Source organism: Dendropsophus ebraccatus, chromosome 7 (genome assembly GCF_027789765.1).
Source record: "Dendropsophus ebraccatus isolate aDenEbr1 chromosome 7, aDenEbr1.pat, whole genome shotgun sequence".
In the NCBI taxonomy this organism is placed as follows: Eukaryota; Metazoa; Chordata; class Amphibia; order Anura; family Hylidae; genus Dendropsophus; species Dendropsophus ebraccatus.
In genome coordinates, this window is record NC_091460.1 from 80,652,276 (window position 1) to 80,672,441 (window position 20,166).

Sequence of the window (20,166 nt, forward strand, 5' to 3'; positions counted from 1 at the left end):
GCGGCAGGGGCCCCCAGTAACTTGCTGTCATCTATGTGGGGGTATCAGGCATTACAAAGTGTCCACTGAAAACATGGACAGTCCATGTAGTATCCAGACAAGTTAGGTCCTGCACAGAGAGAGCTCATTTCTGCTGTGACTCACAGATGACAATGGTCTCTATTGACACAGAATTCCCATAAAGGGTATTTTAGGATCTTTTAAGTCATTTGACTTTGTGCACAGGCGTATCTACTAGTCTACAGTCATCTATATTTGTAGTGTCCCATGGCACCACTATAATGGGGGCATGCAGAATACCTTAGAACTAATAAAAAAATAAAACCCACCAAGAAGTGATAATAGTATACACCAGCAAAGCATATATTTCCTTTATGTGAGGGGATTACTGTATATGAGTCATGCCTTGTTTCGGGGACTTGCCCATTAGACTAGCTTATGACTTGATGGGAATTTATTATCCTGTAGTGAGCCCAGAATATGAGGACATGGAAAACAGTGAGTCACACAGTGATAAATGGTCTGTGTAAGGAATAGCTTTCAAAGTTTATACCTTAGAGTGATTTTGTATTTGAAATGTCCACAAATTGTAGCTTTTTTATAGCAGCAGCAGGTAATCATAGGGGCATGCTGTAAGTCTTAAAGTGTCACTGTCGTTTATTTTTATTTTTTATTTTTGCATAAATCAATAGTACAGGTGATTTTAAGAAACTTTGTAATTGGGTTTATAGCCGAAAAATGCATTTTTATCATGAAAAAGCAGTTTGAAGCTCTCCCCCCTGTCTTCATGGTTGTCTATGGAGAGGGGAGGGGTGGAGGGAGATGAGGAACCAAAACAGGACAACGAAGAGTTAATTTACAGTTACATCACCGGGCTATCTCCTCTGAGGTCAGCTCTGACCTCTGAATACCAGCTTTCACACAGTTCTCGCTGTGTAATACTTTGTTCTCTGCTCTCTGCTGCCAACTAATCTCCCCTCCTCCCCCTCCCCTCTCCATAGAACAGACGGGGCACTACAATTTGCAGTGAATGGAAAAAAGGAGGGAGGGGGGGACCTGAGGTAAAGTCTTTTTGAATGCAGATAAGTTGCCTGGACTATTGATTTCTGCAAAAAACAAAAACAAAAAAGGCAGTGACTCAAAGATTACTAGATTAGATAATACATTTGATCTAAAAAGGATTATTCTGGAAAAAAATGGTTTCAAATTAACTAGTATTTAAGTTATACAGATTTGTCAGTTCTGTTTAAAGATACATGTAGTTCTTTCCCGTCTAACATTTTGCTTCCTGCTGTCACATCTGTCCTTTTTGGGATGTGTCCAGAGCAGGAGCAGACCCCCATAATAAACCTTTCCTGCTCGGGACACTTCCTGTCACAGACAGAGGTGGCAGCAGAGAGCACTGTGCCAGACTAGAAATAAAACAACACCTCCTGTAGGACATACAGCAGCTGATAAGTGCTGGAAAACTTGATTTGAAAGAAAGGTTTTTTTCTAACAGAGTACCCTTTAATTGTAATTTGTCTCTGAGGCATGATTTATTGTTACTTCTGACACTTTCATGTCATTTAGGCTAACTACGTAAGAGACCGGCCATTCCGTGACCGGAATCTCTGGCCGGATCCTCTCAGCTGGTACTTAAGTACCGTCCGGATGATCTTTCCAGCCGCAGAGCTCTGATGCGGGCGCATCAGTGCGCGCCCGCATCAGAGCTTCCCATAGCACAAAGTGAAGCAAGCGGCCGGAGCCGCTCGCTTCACTGTGTGAACTGACAGGGCTTTCTGCGGCCGGAATTCACTGAATTCTGGCCACAGAAAACTGACATGTCAGTTATTTGCGGCCCCGTATGGGATCCTGGCCGGCGCGTATATGATGTGTATACCCTCTGGCCGGGATCCAATATCAGATAAGGTTATGTTGCGCTCCGCAAAAAGTACGGCTGTTGTTGCTGATGGCAACAACGGCCATACTTTTACGTAGTGTGAACATAGCCTTACTCTGGATACAAACACTTTATTTTTCACAAGAGAATCCTTGACTATGAAGCTGGCCATGAGATTTGTTGGTAGATTACTTATGGTGGCTTTAGGGTAGATAGTCATTGGCTGAACGCCAATTATAAAAACATACGTTATATTTATTACAAATTAAGGGATATATGGAAAAGTTTATTTTTTATCAATAATAGTAATTGTTGAAATTTTCAATATGTTAATCATTCACCATGTTTCCCGTCGACAATTTATTTTTCGGATTTTATGGCTCTTGGTTAAGCAGCTTTCCATATATTAAAGCATAATCCATTTGTTTATTTGTCCTTGTGTCTTATTTCTGTCAGGTCCATATCAGTACTACAGGGCTTATTGTGACCCCTCCCCCGAGCAGCCCTGTAGTTAGTGGCCCTGCATTTACATTCCCACCGGAAATCACCTTCCAAGCTGCTCTGGGAGTAAGTAGTAGGCGTTAAGTGTTTCTGCTCTGGGGTGAATTCTAGACCTTACCTCTATCTTGTCTATAAGCTGGTTGTGATCTTATCCTCTGGCTATAAGTAAGTGGGCCCTTCATCTGCTTCTCTGTAAACTGGCCATAAGCTCTATCTTTCTGCTCTGATTTACTGGAGGAACCTTTTCTCTTTTACCCTCGGACTTTATGGTTGGGGGGCTCTTTTATTCTCATCTCTTATTCCTTTCTTCAACTTAAACAACATGAACTGGTTTTGAAAATGTTCTTTTTTTTGTAGAAAGAATGTATTTTACCACTTTTTTTTCTGTTTTTTGGACACTCTCCAGTCTTCGATCTCTTTGCTCTACAACTTAAGGAAATGGAAGATTACGTTTTTCTAATGGAGGAAGCAGTAGGCTTTAGAGTCTGAGCAGGCTGTAACGTGCTCCTGAATTAGTAGGATTGATATTTTTTAAAACAAGCTTTAAATAAATTGAAATTCTCTGGGTTATGACAGTATGTGAGGTTGGTGCACATACTGTGTATCCCAGATATTTGGCTATAATAGCTCTAGCCTTAAATTGATCACCCACAGTCAGATGTCTGGAAATACCTGAAATCACAGTACCCCCAAGAATAAAAATATGCACAAGCCGTTCTACATAAAGTATGCTTTAGGTTAGTCTAAACTAGTCTAGTCTAATTTTTTTATAGGTCTCCACTAGAGATGAGAGAACCTTGAGCATGCTCGAGTCCATCCGAACCCGGACGTTCAGCATTTGATTAGCGGTGGCTGCTGAAGTTGGATAAAGCCCTAAGGCTATGTGGAAAACATGGATATAGTCATTGGCTGTATCCATGTTTTCCAGACAACCTTAGAGCTTTATCCAAGTTCAGCAGTCCCAGCTAATCAAATACCGAACGATCGGGTTCGGATCGACTCGAACCCGAACCCGGTTCGCTCATCTCTAGTCTCCACATATCTTTATTACACTTTCCTCAAATAGAAATATTACTACTTTCCAGCCACACAAGGTGTTCCCCGCTGCCATCTCTGTCCCGATCAGGTACTGGCAAGAGCAGTAGAAAATCCCCAAAGCAAGTCTCTTCTCTTCTGGACAGTTTCTGGCATGGACAGAGGAGGCAGCAGAGAGCACTGTGTCAGGCTAGTAAGAACTACACAACTTTCTCTCTGGTATACAACAGCTAATAGTATTAACGTGCACAGAAAAACTAGAACATCAGAAATCGGCTCTTTTTAAGCATATAGTATAATGAAACCAGATATGATGGTAGCACAGGCTAGTATCTCTAGTGTTCCTTTGAAATAGCTCCTTTTGGAAACCTTCATTTCTTACATTCCTGCATTCATTTATTAATCTGACCACTAATACCTTTAGTATTTTATCCCCTTGTCCTCATGGATAATGCAGTGAACAAGGAACCATGTTGCTATCTTTTATTTATTTATCGTGAATGTGTTGGCTATATTGCGTAGAATAATTACAAGCCATCACGGCTATTAGAATGTTGCATGTATAGATAATGTGGCCTCTAATTCACAATGACACTGACATTAGAAAGAAGGAATTGTATATACAATGTACAATACTAAAATTTCAAGATATTTATTACCATGTTCATTCTAGATAATGAAACCTGCTGGAATCAGGGGTCCAAATATTCCTGGCCATAGACAAACCATTTACAACTACAATTTTCCATTTCCCTACAAATTATAATCTTAAATTGTAGCACCACACCAGTGTTTCCCCCAGTCCCCCAGCAGGCCGTGTTTTTAGTATTTTACAGGTGATATAATTATAGTCAATCAGGTATCCCAACCAGTATTCTCTATATGGGATATCCTCATATCATGACCTGTTGGGGAACATTAAAACTTATAAACTAGGCCCAAACATATTGTTCTACTTTATCCACCTTCAAAAACAGTGTGGTCTTGGCCCACAAAGTACACACCGGGGTAGAAGTCCAAGATTTTCCACTGTGCAAAGAGTATTCTCTCTTTAAAACGAGATTTACTAGTTGAGTATAAAAGAGTTGTTTTTGGCTGTAGCATTTATTATCCAGGATTAGATAATTTCTGAAACTCAACAATGATGACGGTTTGGACCTAGAACAACAAACCAGTCCTACCCCCAGGAATTGATCTCCATATGTGCTTTAATACGACTATAATGTATAATGTAAAATATTGAATGCCAGTTCGTAGCGTTTACTCCATTGTGTTTTGTCTGTATGACTGCTTTTAAGATATGCAAGTGTTTTCCTTGCCTGATAACATTAAGTTTACAAAAAAAATCATTCTCATATCAGTAGAATTATTAATAATAGGGGCCATCAATGACTTATAAGCGGATAATTTGCCAGAGGAAGTAAGTGCAGCGGAGAGACTAGACTAAATTAATAAGCAGAGAGCCTGCATGCAATTATTGTATTACATGAACTATAACCATTAATGTCTGCCAAAGGAGGCCATAAAAGATCACAGGGCTAAGTAGTGCTGAGCTACAAAGGAACTGGAATTTGCAAAATTAAACGTTAAGTAAATCTGTAAAATACGGTTTGTTATACAGACAGAGCTTTTTATGTTCCATTATGCATATTCACTGTGTAATGTTGTGTTTGGCTTCTGAAGTCTTCTATCCAAGTAAAATATATATAGATTGAGCTGCTGTCTACAAGACCACTTCTCAGCTGTGTAAAAACTGTACATAGGAATTATAGAGCTGATCCAAGTGGTACATATTTTACCATGGAAACAATCAGCATGAACATTTTAGTATTAGTTTGAAACTGAGTACATATGATAGAATAGGAGGTGATCTGTGATAATATAAAGGTCAGGAAATTCCAGTAGGGAATACCTTATACATTTTAATACCACCGCATCTGAACACTTTCTGCACCACTTCATAAAACACACAAGAGGTACTGGGAAACTTCATTATGTTGCGTTCCTATGTATCAAAAAACAAATGTGGCTGAAACCACATCCCCATGTGTTCCCCAGTAGGCACACAATGATCAATCCCAGCAACAGTGTGTAGCCATTGGAGAACACATAAGGGTGAGGTTTTGGCTCCATTTACGCATGTGGGAACAGGGCCCCAGGAACAGGAAGGGGGCTTTTTTCAAACAGTTTGTGTCAATGAAGGGTAATTGTTGGCCCTGTCCAAGAAGGAGGGGATAGGTAGTGTGTGCGACTGTGAAAGTAGTCACATAATACATTGGTAGAGGGCCAGTTTGGTATTATGGTATGCTTGCATAATGCTTTTCTGAAACATTCTTTCTAGAGCTGAGCGAATTTACAGTATAAACAAAGTAAATTGCTTTGTTAGCTCGGCAGTTGGCCTATGGGCCAGCTGCCTTTAACCCCTTCAGGATTGGGCTAATTTTGGTTTTTGCATTTTCGTTTTTTCCTCCTCGTTTTTAAAAGTCCATAGAGCTTGCATTTTTTCACCTACAGACCCACACGAGCCCTTATTTTTTGCGCCACTAATTGTACTTTACTATGATAGACTTAATGTTTCCATAAAGTATGCTGTGAAACCAGAAAGAATTATATGCACAGTGAAATTGAAAAAAAATTTAATTTTGGGGAGTTTCGTGTTTACGCAATTTGCCCTATGGTTAAAGTGACAAGTTTTGTACGTACCTCAAGTCGGTGCGATTACAACGATATGTAACTTTTACTTAATATAGCAATGATCGATCAGATCATTGCTGTATTACTGTGGTAGCAGACCAGATCTACAGATTGCTGAGCCGGGATCAGCGGCAGTGTGACGCTGAGCCCCGGCTGGCTCAGTAGAAGGGATTCCCCCCCCCCCACATTAGACACCAGGGAAAGGGGAATATAAAACATTTAAATGCAGCTGTCCGTTTTGACAGCTGCATTTAAATGTATAATTAGTGGGTGTGGCAATCGGACCGCGCCCGCTAATAGCCACGGTCCGGGCACCTGGAGAGACAGCCAAATAATGAGCTGACTGTCGAGCTAACAAAGCGCTTCACTTTGGTTATACTGTAAATTCGCTCACCTTTAATTCTTTTATGTCTTAATAAAATTTAGCTCTGATACATACTGCAGTGCTGTGTACACAAAAACTATACTGGGGCACACAGAGTATATTTGAGGCACCATAGCGCTAAACTTGTGCTCCATATTATGTTGCTTCTATGGTAGAAACATTATGGAACACCACACAGTTTTTTTTTTCTTTTTGATTTAAATTAAATGAGATGGCAAAACTGTCTTTATATGAGGTACAGTACAGCTTCATTGATGGTAATGACTGATGCTGCGCAGGTGTGTTTTTCTCCTGCTCTTTCAGGACATATTATACTTGGTTTGATGAATATGGATTGCAGTACTTTACCTCTATAATTATTTTTCAGCTGTGCCCTGTGTGTGGAATAATTACAAAGTAAAGAAAGGAAGGAAGGAGGACAAGAGAGATTCCCTCAACTACAATGTGCTCCGAGATCTATAATTCAGCAGTTTATTGTAACTAGATAAAAGAAACCTGTAATAAATATAAAAGCAGTGGAGCACAAAAACAATTACAGATTACCCCGGAGCAAAAGCCAGGGTGTGTTCACAAAACTACACAGGTCGCACTTTAAAGTGTTCCTTTCTTTAGGAGGTACACATGCTTTGTATTACTGAATTGCATTATCTTCAATCACCAATAGACTCACATTTGTTAAGTTGCTCCTGTGACAAGCTGGAGCAATTTTCTTTGTGTGCCCTGGAAGACTTTACAAGCTGAGTTTTATTATTTTTTATTAAATGTTGATTTGCTGTAGGTAGTCTTAGGTATTGTGATGTACCCCTCAAAGATGTCTCTACAGCCATATGGCCTTTTTACATGGAGCCATTATCATTCAAATCTGCACAGTAGCGATCACATTTGAGCGAGTATCTGCTTGTGTACACACAGCTAACGATCAAGTGATGATCAAGTCGTTAATCGCGGTCTTTCAACATGTTATCAAATTGTCTCTGGTCACTCGCTGATAATTCGCAGATCGCTTCATCTTTTTACAGGTTTTGAAGGTCCTGCTGTGTTGGGTGGCCTTAAGCGATCTAAAAGCGATCATAAAAACAATTTTTTTAAAACAATTTATCTCTCCGTCTGAATACTGATCAGCGTAAAAACGAAATTGTTACTTCAAAATCTGAAAACCATTGATTGAGCGATTTGTCGCGCCATGTAAAAGGACCAATAGACAAAATATTTTGCAGCAGATATAACTAATAATCTGATGTTTATTCATTGGAACTGTCAGAATACCAGATCACCCTGATTGTCTCTTTAAGTGTACCTGACAGTCATTATTTTTTTTTTTGTTATGCTTTAAAAAAAAAAAAGCTATACTTACCACAAAACCAGGTCCAGTCTCTTGAAGTCAGCTTTTTAGTCTTGTGCTGGTTGAAAAAAAGAGACTAAACACATGAAGTCTGGCAACTAAAGTCTAAAAACAGGAAGTGCCATGTTTTCCATGATAACTTTAAAAAAAAAAAAATCACTGTAAATTGCATACTTGCATTATATCACATCCCCTGTTGTTTTACACTTTGACAGCTATGTGACACTTTAAAGGACAACTCCGGCGGAACCCCCCCCCCCCCCCCCCCCCAAAAAAAAAAACACAGACACCATACTCACCATCCCTCCGGTGACGAACGCCACTCCATTCGCCCCCCGTACGCCTCACCGTCACCTGCGCCCGCCGTCCAGCAATGCCTCTTACTTCCGGGTCCATAGGAGAGAAAAGGCTGCCAGTGCGCTTGGGGGAGTCAAATTGTGGGTACAGAGTCGCTTTAAAGGACAACTCCCGCAGGACCCCCCCAAAAAACAAACAAACACAGACACACACAGACACCATACTCACCATCCCTCCGGTGACGATCGCCACTCGATTCACCTGCCGTCCGCCTCACGGTCACCTGCGTCCGCCGTCCAGCGATGTCTCTTACTTCCGGGTCCATGGGAGAGAAAAGGCTGCCAGTGCGCTTGCGCACCGGCAGCCTTTTCATTGGCTGGAGCGCATCACATGGCTTCCAGCAAGCTCAGCCAATCAGGGCTGAGCAAGCTGGAAGCCATTTGATGCGTTCCAGCCAATGAAAAGGCTGCTGGTGCGCATGTGCACCAGCAGCCTTTTCCGTCCCATTCACTCTCTATGAAGACGCCGAGGAGGAAGAAGACCCGGACCGCCCCCCCGGCTCTGACGTCGTCGTCACCTCCCGGGAGAAGAGGACCGTGGCGATCGTAATAGGTAATGTATACATTCTTTAACTTCCGGGGAGGTGGGTCGGGGTCGGAAAGTGGGGGAAGGAGGCCAGACCGGGCATTTAACCACATTACAAAGTTATATAACTTTGTAATGTGTGTTAAATAAGCAAAAAATTTTTTTCCGTGGGAGTTGTCCTTTAAAGGGGTTGACCCCCTTTATAGCAAAATCGTTCAGTGTACAGTGTAAGCAAGGTTCCTAATACAGAGTGCGATTATTTCCCCAATCAGGCAGAATTGGGTGGATATCTCTTGATGATTGACCACAAGTTCTCAATAAGAAAAGATTTTGGGAGTTTCCAGGCCAGGGACCCAAAATCTGCATGTTTTGTTCCCTGAGCCATTTAGTTATCACCTTTGCTTTATCACAAGGTGCTCCATCATGCTGGAAAAGGCATTGTTGATCACCAAACTGCTCGACGGTTGGAAGAAGTTGCTCCTGGAGGACATTCTGGTACCATTCTTTATTCATGGCTGTGTTTTTAGGCAAGACTGTTAGAGAGCTGATTCCCTTGGCTGAGAAGCAACCCCACACATGAATGGTTTCAGGATGCTTTACAGTTGGCATGAGACAAGACTGGTGGTAGCGCTCACCTCGTCTTTCCGAATAAGCTGTTTTCCAGATGTCCCAAACAATCAGAAAGGGGATTCATCAGAGAAAATGACTTTACCCCAGTCCTCAGCAGTCCACTCCCTGTACCTTTTGCAGAATATCAGTCTGTCCCTGATTATTTTTCTGGAGAGAAGTGGCTTTTTTGCAGCCCTCCTTAAGACCAGGCCTTGCTCCAAGAGTCCCCACCTCACAGTGCGTGCAGATGCACTCACACCTGCCTGCTGCCATTCCTGAGCAAGCTCTGCACTGCTGGTAGCCTGATCCCGCAGCTGAAACACTTTTAAGAGACGGTACCGGCGCTTGCTGGTCTTTCTTGGGCGCCCTGTCCTTGGGCGTCCTTGAAGTTCTTGATGATGCAATAGATTGCTGACTGAGGTGCAATCTTTCTAGCTGAGATACTCTTCCCTGTTAGGCCATTTTTGTGCAGTGCAATGATGACTGCACGTGTTTCTTTAGAGATAACCATGGTTAACAAAAGAGAAACAATGATGCCAAGCACCAGTCTCCTTTTAAAGTGTCAAGTGGTGTCATTCTTACTTTATCATGACAGATTGATCTCCAGCCCTGTCCTCATCAACACCCAAACCTGTGTTAATGGAGCCATCACTGAATCGATGTTAGCTGGTCCTTTTAAGGCAGGGCTGCAATGTTGTTGAAATGTGTTTTTGGGGATAAAGTTAATTTTCTAGGCAAATATTGACTTTGCAAGTAATTGCTTTTAAGCTGATCACTTTATAACATTCTGGAGTATATGCAAATTGCCATTTTAAAAACTGAAGCAGTAGACGTTGTAAAAATTAACATTTGTATCAGTCTCTAAACTTTTGGCCATGACTATACTGTACACTGAACTATTTTACTATAAAGCGGCCAACCCCGTTTAAGCTATCTGATTTAACTGATTGTTCATAAAAGGAAGCTTTAAATCTGCATAGTGGACACTGAATGTCCCCCTACTCCTCACTCAAATGTTGTCTGTCAGGGGAAAGAAGGATTGGGCATGTCTGACAACGGCTTATCCCTCTTCTCTCCATTGACAAAACATGAATATTCATCATGCAGAACAGTCATGTATACTAGAGATGAGCGGAACTTTCGGACTTTCGATCCGAAAGCCGCTCACTCCAGTGCGATGCCTGCGCTCCCGGTAATCTGCGGTCGGGATCTTCCAGGGAATTCAAGAACATTCAAGATACAAGTCTGACTGTTCGCTCATCCGTAATGAATATGGAGAGATAGTTGCGGCTTTGGGTTTTTTTCTTGCACAGTATGTAAATGGCAGCACCTTACTATCACCATGAATGCTAGAAAGCACCATTTAACCATCCTCTGCTGTACTGTAGTACATCCAGCCAACTGTCAAATGTTAATAGGGAATCAGGGTTGATAACTGTAACACATTAAAGTTTATTAAATGGGATGGATTTTAAATAAAGTGATAGGTCATTGGGGAAATTGAATAATTTTATTGTTCAGTATAGGCTATTGGGTATGGCTATGTTCCCACACCAGTTGTTTATTTGGTGTTTGGTCAGGCTACTTGTGTCTGCGGTGTATGGCCACATGGAGATTGTTCATCTGACTGGTATCCATCAGTCTATCAGCATCAGTGACAGTGTATACCAATACTAGCTACCTAAAATAATCACATAATAGTGAGTACACAATAATTTGTTAGGATTCTCTATTATTCCAGTGCATGTGATTAGTTTATAGCCCTGGATCAGTAAGCTTAAAGATAGTTTCCATTGGGGTAATTTTCAATCTATGTTTTGTCCCTGGGTGGACACTAGAAGAATTTACTCATTACAGAATAGTATTACACCATGCAACTGAAAGCCGTTATTACTTGTAAGAAAATAGGAGTGGCCAGGAATTCTATATAGGGAACGGCTTTGATTTTTTCAGGGGCTGAATAGAACAAGTCACCTATTTGCTAAAATTAAAGCTACGTTTGTCTATCGCTATTCAAAATACTTGAGCCCTCTCCAGGCTGCCTCGATTGTTGGCTTGTGGATGACTGCAAATGTTCCAAAACAAATCTAAACAGGAAGGATAATGACTGGGTCTGACTTCAAGCCCTGAATTGCAGCAACTGGTGAAGCCACACAACTGCTATTTTGGAGGCGTAAAGCTCTCGTGAACATAAATGGCTCTTGTTAATGGGCACATGAATGTGCAGAACAGTTTACTCAATGCTGTTTTCTTTTATATTTTGCATTCCTTTTTTATGTTACAACTAGACCATGCAAACAACTTGTGCTGGAAGATGGCAGGCAATGCAATTTAGAATCCCATAGCCAAATGCAATTATCCTCTTTTAGATTATACAGCCGAGAAGAAGACAAATCTAGTCTCATAACAAAGCCCTGAGGTGTGGAGCTGCTATGTGGATTGGAATATTTAATCTTGATTATTATTATTTTACATAATGTATAATTCGGATTTTCTTAATTAGATTTAGTCTTTTTAGGTTTTTTTTTTTTCCAGTGCATGTTGGTGAAGATGTAGCGTGGAATTAGGCTTTGTGTCCTTTGTTTTGACATTGCCTCTTGAGTCTTGCTGCCGAGACTCCTAAAAGACTGCCCGATGCTTTATGGATTACCATCTCACAACTGTATTACCGGTTTTCAAAGGGAGTCTTATGCGCCTTTTACATGGCTTCTATCCTCTGTACATTTCAAAGAATGGAAATATTTAATAGTTACAAAAACACAACAGAATGATTGTATGAACAGCAGCCTAGCTGCAGATCAAAGGGCCGGCTTGTTTCGTACTTGAATCCATGGTATCGGCTGCGGTGCAGTTGAGGTGTTGCAGTTTGTAGGCTGGTTTAGAAATACATGACATCCTCATTGAGTAGATGGAGTATTTATCTTATGCATGGTATACTCACTCATAGGATGGATGAGAACTAAAATTAGAAGTAGAATCCCTCTAAGCATAAGTTAGCCTGGCCACCCATGCAAAATTTTAAATATGGACCCAATATTATTTCTTTTTCTATGTATTTATTAAGTACTAAAATCCAGATACATTTAATAGATTGGCAATTGTAACCATAAAAAGACTTTATTAACAGAAAAAGTATGAAACCTCTCCAAGGAAGTTGTGAACAACTCTCTGGGGTCCGTTTGGTAGTTATTGTCCTAAAAAACCACTTTAAAACTTGCCGCCCTGTATCAAATTGGCGTGGCCTAGAGCAGTGATTTTCAACCAGTGTGCCGTGGCACATGGTCGGGTGTGCCGCGGGGAAAGTTCCCCAAACTATGGTTCCCCTGTGAAACAGGAGAAAACAATGGGGGAGAGAAACCTGGGGATGGGGGAGAAACAGGGGAGAGAAGCAGGGGGGATAGAAACATGGGGATGGGGGAGAGAAACAGCGGATAGAAGCAGGGGGGAGAGAAGTTTGGTGGAGAGAAGCAGGGGGGAGAGAAGTATGGTGGAGCAAAACATGGGGGAGAGAAGCAGGGGGAGAGAAGCACAGGAGAGAAGCAGGGGGGAGAAGTATGGTGGAGAGAAGCACAGGAGAGAAGCATGGGGGAGAGAAGCACAGGAGAGAAGCAGGGGGGAGAAGTATGGTGGAGAGAAGCACAGGAGAGAAGTAGGGGGAAGTATGGTGGAGAGAAACACAGGAGAGAAGCACAGGAGGGAGAAGAAAACAGGCCCAGGTTTCACACTGAGTGAGTATAAATACATTTAGAATCTATATTATTAACTATATGTATAATATGTACTGTTTTAGTGTCATTTTGTGCCATTTTGGTTGGTGGTGTGCCCCAGGATTTTTTAAGTAATAAAAAGTGTGCCGCGGCTCAAAAAAGGTTGAAAATCACTGGCCTAGAGTACCCATGCTCTAGGATTGCGATACCCCTCTGTCCCTCCTCCCCACCTTCCTTATCATTAGCAATGCCCCTGGAACATTTTCTCCTATTCCTCAACTGTGTCAACACTGGACTGGATCGTTAAGGCACCTGTGCAGTGTTCATACAGGTGAGAAATAGGAGAAAATGTTCTAGGGGCATTCCTAGTGATGATGAGAGCAGGGAGGAGGGACGGAGGGGTGTCGCAATCCTACTGCACACACACTCTGGGCCACACCAATGTGACACAGGGCTGCACGATTAAAGGTTGTTTTTTTAGGACAATAACTGCATCACCTGCTGAACAGACCACAGGACAGATTTTGGATTAAAAGCAGCTATCTGACGTTTTTTGGGGGGTCAGATTGTGGGTACAGAGTCGCTTTAACCTCACTGTACTTTGTACTTACCCCCTTATAGACCTCGTCCAGAAGCGCCTATAGAAACGTCAGGTTGGTTTATAGTTTAATTTAACCTATATATACTTTTTTTCTTGTAGGATTTGAATCCTCCTCTCCTTCCTCCTCCACCCTTGACTGCTGCTGTTATTGTCTCCACAACCTCTGGGGCAACATCTTCTACTGCTGGACAGAGATTGGCTAGTGGTCCTGCTGAACAAGTTTCCCACCTTAGATCATCCACTCGACCAAGTGTGTAAGTATTCAAGGGCTCAATTTCAAAGTGATGGGCTTATGAGTGTAAACTGTATCTATCTATCTATGATGAAATTCTGGTTAGAAGCAATTGTCAGCCATCCACTGGAGAGTTGTCAACTGCTAGGTCAGTGAGGGTCTGACTACTGGACCCCCCGCCCACTAATAGCCACAACAGGGCTCCACTGTTCTAGTCATCAGTGACGTCTTAGCAGTCAGGCCTCTATGTGTGATCGTTTTTTCTACCTGATTTGTCCCTTTAAAGAGTCTATGGTACTACAACACTTCACTTGAGGGATTTCCTTCTTCAGACTTTCATTATTATATCCTCCCTTAAATTTTACAAGTGTCTTGAGTTTGTGACTAAAACTCCCTCAGATCCTTTATTATTTAGCAAGTTCATTATTCTAAGTGCACTTGGCTTGTACTTACTTGGTTAATCTATTTTTCCACTTCCTATCCCAGTAACATTTCCACACGTCTTTAATGCCTTGTGTATATATTTGAAGTGCATTATAGTCAATGAAAGCCGATCTGTCAGGTCTTCCATACTGCCCTATTTGACGGCAAGACTAGTAGGCAAGAAAGAGTGATTGACACTGCTTGTATCTATTTGTATAACGGGAAAGCTGTGGATCACTCTTGTGTGGGGGGAGCAAAATACTTTTTATGATTCCTAGTAAGTTTTAGACAGATTTTTAAATCATAAAAAAACTATATCTGTCCAGCTTAGCTTCTCTGACTATAGCATGCTGCTAGACTAAACAGATTATAAATGTTGTTACCTTTTCACCTGGTTCTACCGTATAGAGTTCCACATGCTAATTCTTAAGAATACTAAATCTACTTATGTGATTTATGTGTGATAATACTGTATATGTGATCATTATGCAATGGAATTGTTGCCACATCTACTCCAGAGTTGTAGTCTACTCTACTCTAGGTTGACTTTTTATTTTATTTTATATTTATTTTATCATGAAAGCATCAAGATTTCCTTCATAAGTAGTTGACGCAGAAGGGGGGCAACACATGGAATAGATTGAAGGCTCTGTGCAAAGTAAATCACTGCAAACCTAGTATATTAATTTTTGAGTAGAAACGTACCTGTACAGCATTGGTCTGTATAGAAAGACTATTGTCTTTTGTGGCAGGGCTCATGGTTTCTTTAAAAAAAAGCTAGGCCATATGTATGCTATCATTATTAAACTTGAATGTGTTTGAAAGGACTTGTAAACCCTTTGAAGGGGCAGTCTGGCCTTCTCTAATCCAAGGTTTATTACAAGATATCTTAGGTAACTTAAATGGTGAATATGCTTAAAGGACTTCTTTTTAAATATCCAGAATGGGTCATCTGGTCAAGAACCTACTGTATAGAGTAAATAAACTTCTAGAATTTGGCCATAAGTCGTATAGATTGCTTTCTTATTTAGGCCCCGTTCACACAGCGCAAGAGGGGCGGAATTGTCCGCCACGGAATGCCGTTAGCCTCTGTGTCATAATGTCACTCTATGGGAGACGCGTGCCCCGTATCGCTCAGCGTCTCTCTCAGCGCCGAAGAATGAACATGTTCATTCTTCAGCGCCAAGAGATGCAGCCAGCGCACCTCCCATAGAGTGTCATTATGACACAGAGGCTAACGGCATTCCGTGGCGGACAGTTCCGCCCCTCTCGCTCTGTGTGAACGGGGCCTAAAGGGACCCTGTCATGATTTTTATGTCGTAAGAGCAGTCTCTGGTGGCTTCTTCCCTTCACCAGTTCACCCTTCGCCCTTAACCGGGTGGGCAGATAGAAACCATTGGGTGATGCATTGATAATTTGTGGAAGTAATGACTGGTCCCTTTAAGCTATGATAAAATATCTGTTATTTTATAATAACACATGCCATTCTAATTCTGGACAAACCCTTTAAATACAATGAAGAACATTGAAAACTTAGTACTGGCCACTGTTTAAATGTACCCAAAGGCAGCCATGTTTTTCTGATTCTAGACAAACCCTTTAATTTAGTTTGACGTGCCTTCATTCCATCAGTGGGGGTCTATCCAGCAATCTGGAGGTGATGGCATAATCTAGCTATATGTCATCACGTTCTGCGATGGGAAAGCCTCTTTAAAGTTGTTGGCCTGTAGCAATTTCGATCTCTTTTAAGCAGCCACATCAGTTCTTTCTTCTCCCGGCTCAGTGCTGTTTCTTGATTCCAGATGTGTAGCGAGAATTAAAGATTTCCCAATTACATCTAGTGCTATTGATTGATCGACCAAATAAATATCATTCTGAAATGTGGTCTGATGTTGATCCTCCATAAGACATGTTAGGATGATGGATTATCCTGATTGGCTGGGAGGGTTCCCGTTCCATGTGGTTATCATTACCTATTGTGGGCAGACTTCAAAGTTTGCATTTGAACGGAAACGTTTGGACTTACAGTACAAATGATTACAAATGAAAATGTTTTCAGTTAAGAAGTGAGACTTATTGTGTCTAGTGTTTTCACTGCTAGACTATACGCTTAGTGATGAAAGAGACGCTGCAGGGACTGTGTTCTATTTTTCATGCCTAAGACTTCCAGGTGTTTAGCATGGTGCCCATATGTCCTACAGAAAGTACTGCTGACCTGATGCAGTGTATTCATTAAGGAAGGCTGCTGCTTGGCTTCATAAGGGAATCAGGGGCATAATTGGTAATAATTCATGACATAATGGGGCCTATTGATTGCGTTTTATTTTCATTAACATTATTACCTTCACAATCAAGAGCAAGAAAGAAGGAGAAGAACAAATTTACAGTTATTTTCTTTTTCTTATTAGGGAAATTTTGGCCAAGGTCCAAGTTTTTCTTTCTTTGGAGTGAAATCTGCAGTGTCATTGTTTTGCTAGCCAAGGAAAGCAAATCCCTGATGATCGCCTTGTTTCCTACATGGCAGCCAAGCAGGCTTTTAGTACAAGGGCTGCACCAAATAGTTGAAGTTATTAAAACCACTCAATCTGTCATTTTTAATACCCCATTATCTGTATTTATAATGTTTTCATGTTTAGGCAACAACTTAGAAGTTTGTAGGGAGAGTTAATTTCATTTAGCATGGTGGCGCATGATGGATGTGATATATGTAACTGTCTCTTCCCAGGTATGTTGCTATCTATCCCTATTTCCCACGCAAGGAAGATGAACTGGAGCTGCGGAAGGGTGAAATGTTTTTGGTGTTTGAGCGCTGTCAGGACGGCTGGTTTAAGGGAACATCCATGCACACCAGTAAAATCGGTGTATTCCCTGGGAACTACGTAGCACCTGTTACTAGGTAAATATTGGTGTATATATTGTGACGATATTGCATTCTGACAATTGTTTCTACTTTTGAATAGTTACATACCTGTTTCAAAAATAACATTGAATTAATAGAGAAGTCCGGCCATTTGAAAAAACTCAGGGGGGAAATTATAATTATTACTTACCTCTCTAGCACTGGCTTGCTGCTCCGGGACCCCGCCAGGCTATGGTATCTGCTTCGGCTGCTATGTCACGACCTGGCTGATGGATTGCCCGCTCAGCCAGTTAGTGACTGGGGCCAGCACACCGCTGCAGTGACTGATTGGCTAATGGGAAATATATCAGAGTGACGAAATTGGAACTGGGGGAAATGCCTTTTGGCGGGAGTCTGTGGAGACTGTGACCCTGCGCTTCAAGGGCAAGTGGAGAGGTAAACAGTGGTTGTTTATTATTTTTCCCTCGTCCCTGCAGACTGTAATGTTAAGGGAAAAGTCACGCTATTTGAAAAAAAATTACAGTTTTGCAATCAGTAGAAACCCAAATTTATCAAATAAGCAACAATAGAAGGCTTGAAGCAACTATTGCATTTAACGGATTGACAAATGTGCAAGCACCTATCTCCCTGTGAATAGTGGGGCTATTCCCCCCCTAATTCCCCTATTGCAAGCAGAAGTGCATAGTCTAGTACTGCGTAGCCAGTCCACATATATCGGGTAAAAGGGGTGAGTATATGGTAGAAATCAATGCAGCTTAGGGAGAATGAGATCTCCTACCCAGGACCCCAGTGTTGTAAAGCTGGATACAAGGAATATGCAGTATTTTGTATTCAACAGCAATATGATTGTACACGGCTTGAATTTAAATAGATCGATTCCCAAAATTCTACTTTTCTTTCATTTCATTTGCAATTCTATTAATGTTTCAGTGCCATTGAGTTTCTCTGTGTTAGATATTAGATTGAATTATTCATTTCGCTGTAGGGAATGCACCCAAACCATGACATGAACTGTTAACTTAAATCATTCTGATAGAGAATAATAATGTTTATAGAAATGACATAATAGAATACATTTGTTATTAAACTGTATACGTGTGTGATATTTGTATATTGTAATGAAAAGCTTTCATGTCTTCTAAGGTAACAGGATTGCAACAACACCTATTTAAATGCAGGGATTACAGAACAGATTTTACAAGAAGGAATCACAGAGTTACAAATCTTACTTTTTTAGGGCATTAACCACTGGGTCACAAGCTAAAGTGGCTATGGCAACAGCCGGTGGAGGTACCCAGATGATCAACATGGTTGCACCATGCTCTAGCGGAGTGCCGTGCCAGAAACTACAAGGAAACGGTGTGGACTTCAGCAAAACAGTAAACGCAAATGGCATCTCCCCAACCATTTCAGGAGGACATATCCAGACCAGCCCACAGTCCAAGGTTCTCATTCACATGAGTGGTCAAATGACTGTAAACCAAGCTCGAAATGCTGTCCGAACAGGTATGACAAAAAAAATAAGTTGCATAACTTTTCATTATACAAAATCTAAGCAGAAACCTACCTAGAATCAATGAATAATACATCCACTGCTTTGCCGTGTGTGTGTTTTGTCGTTTTTATTTAATGACGGGCTAGGTTGTTAAAAAAAAACTAATTAGTCAGTTGCCCGATCCCTGCTATTGTTGTTTTATTGGAGCCCGTCCTTACTGTTCACAAATTCTTTGTCTTCCTCCCAACACAATGAAATCCCTAATTGAGGTGGGTCATTGCTACAGACAATGGTCAGCTTAGTGGGTATTACCTGTGTATTGAGAGCAGGATTTGAAAAAAGACATAATCAGGAAATGATTCTCATCGGGGACCAGGTACCGTCAGAACAGCAGGAGTGGCAGCTCGGAAAGATAACTACCCCCCCCCTTTTTTTAACCTGACCTGGAAAAAATAAAAGTGGAACAACCCCTACTTCAGTTATGACAAAAAGTTAGCAGCATTGTCTTTGTGTCCATACTTTGCCTGTATTCACCCAATAAAAATGAATAAAGCCTGGCAAAATAGGCAGCTATATACACATGTATTTGTATGTGCAATACAGAAGAAAATTTAGTTTTATTTTTTATAAGAGGAAATGTTGGGGATTTTCTGCCAAGGAAAATTCACTCCACATTTGCCCTGTGTGAACATAACCCAACTCGGCTCCATATTTGCAGTGTATGAAAATTCACTTGTTTGAATGTTACTCTGTGTACGTTTTTTCTTGGCTAACTTTGAGTACAATATGCAGCCTTTTCCATAACAGAATTAATGTTATTTACTTAAGAGGCAATGAGAGCCTAAAGTAGTGGGATATAAATGCTTTAATATTGCCTCAAGACCTTGTTATGGGGTTATTGATTGGATCTTGCATTGGCTTCCCCCTCTTTATTTTCCTCTGAAAACTGAGAAGTCTCTTTATGGTCATTGGTAGAAATGTCTGAGCCATCTAGAAAACACATTATCCAAAGTGAAATTGTCAAATCTGTTTTACAACTCGAAGGGGAGCTTTAGACGTAAGAGAATTTCATTTATAGCGAGGTACTCTACATCTGTTCCTATGCATGTCATTTACAGATCTCTTTATTAAGCTCCATAGTACAAATTGATGAAATTTTAAATATACATATTTTAGTTCTTTAAAATCTTTGTGAGTTCAGTCGAAGGGCAAATAAAATATCAAGTTTTACTGTTCCGCCAAATATTCAACATATAAAATGGTTATTCCACTAAGGGCGAGAATAAAATCAGCAAAGAGGCGCAGTAAAACAGAGCTAAGAAAACATTGTCATTTTCTTGTATGGCCATTTAAATTTATAAGGCTGACTAGTTCTGCCTAGATCGACCTAAAGCTTAGGCTCCGATAAAATAAAATAAAAAAAGCAGACAAGCTCTGGCATTTCTGGCACTGGCCTGTAAAAACAGGAGTAATGAGATTAGGCAGCGGCTGATGGTGCCGTGCGATGTAAGCCGCATG

At 41.0% G+C, this 20,166-nt stretch overlaps 1 protein-coding gene across 2 annotated transcripts in view; it reads left to right on the forward strand.

Moving 5' to 3' along the window:
- SH3RF1 (SH3 domain containing ring finger 1) overlaps nucleotides 1-20,166 on the forward strand; it is a 148,089-nt gene that overhangs the window by 114,460 nt on the left and 13,463 nt on the right. The window contains exons 6-9 of one of the 2 annotated variants that reach the window (XM_069977823.1): nucleotides 2,339-2,449; nucleotides 13,738-13,892; nucleotides 17,019-17,189; nucleotides 18,391-18,659. In XM_069977823.1, the coding sequence (XP_069833924.1) occupies nucleotides 2,339-2,449; nucleotides 13,738-13,892; nucleotides 17,019-17,189; nucleotides 18,391-18,659 (706 nt within the window). The remainder of the gene's footprint in view (nucleotides 1-2,338; nucleotides 2,450-13,737; nucleotides 13,893-17,018; nucleotides 17,190-18,390; nucleotides 18,660-20,166) is intronic. The other variant, XM_069977824.1, reaches the window with a different exon arrangement.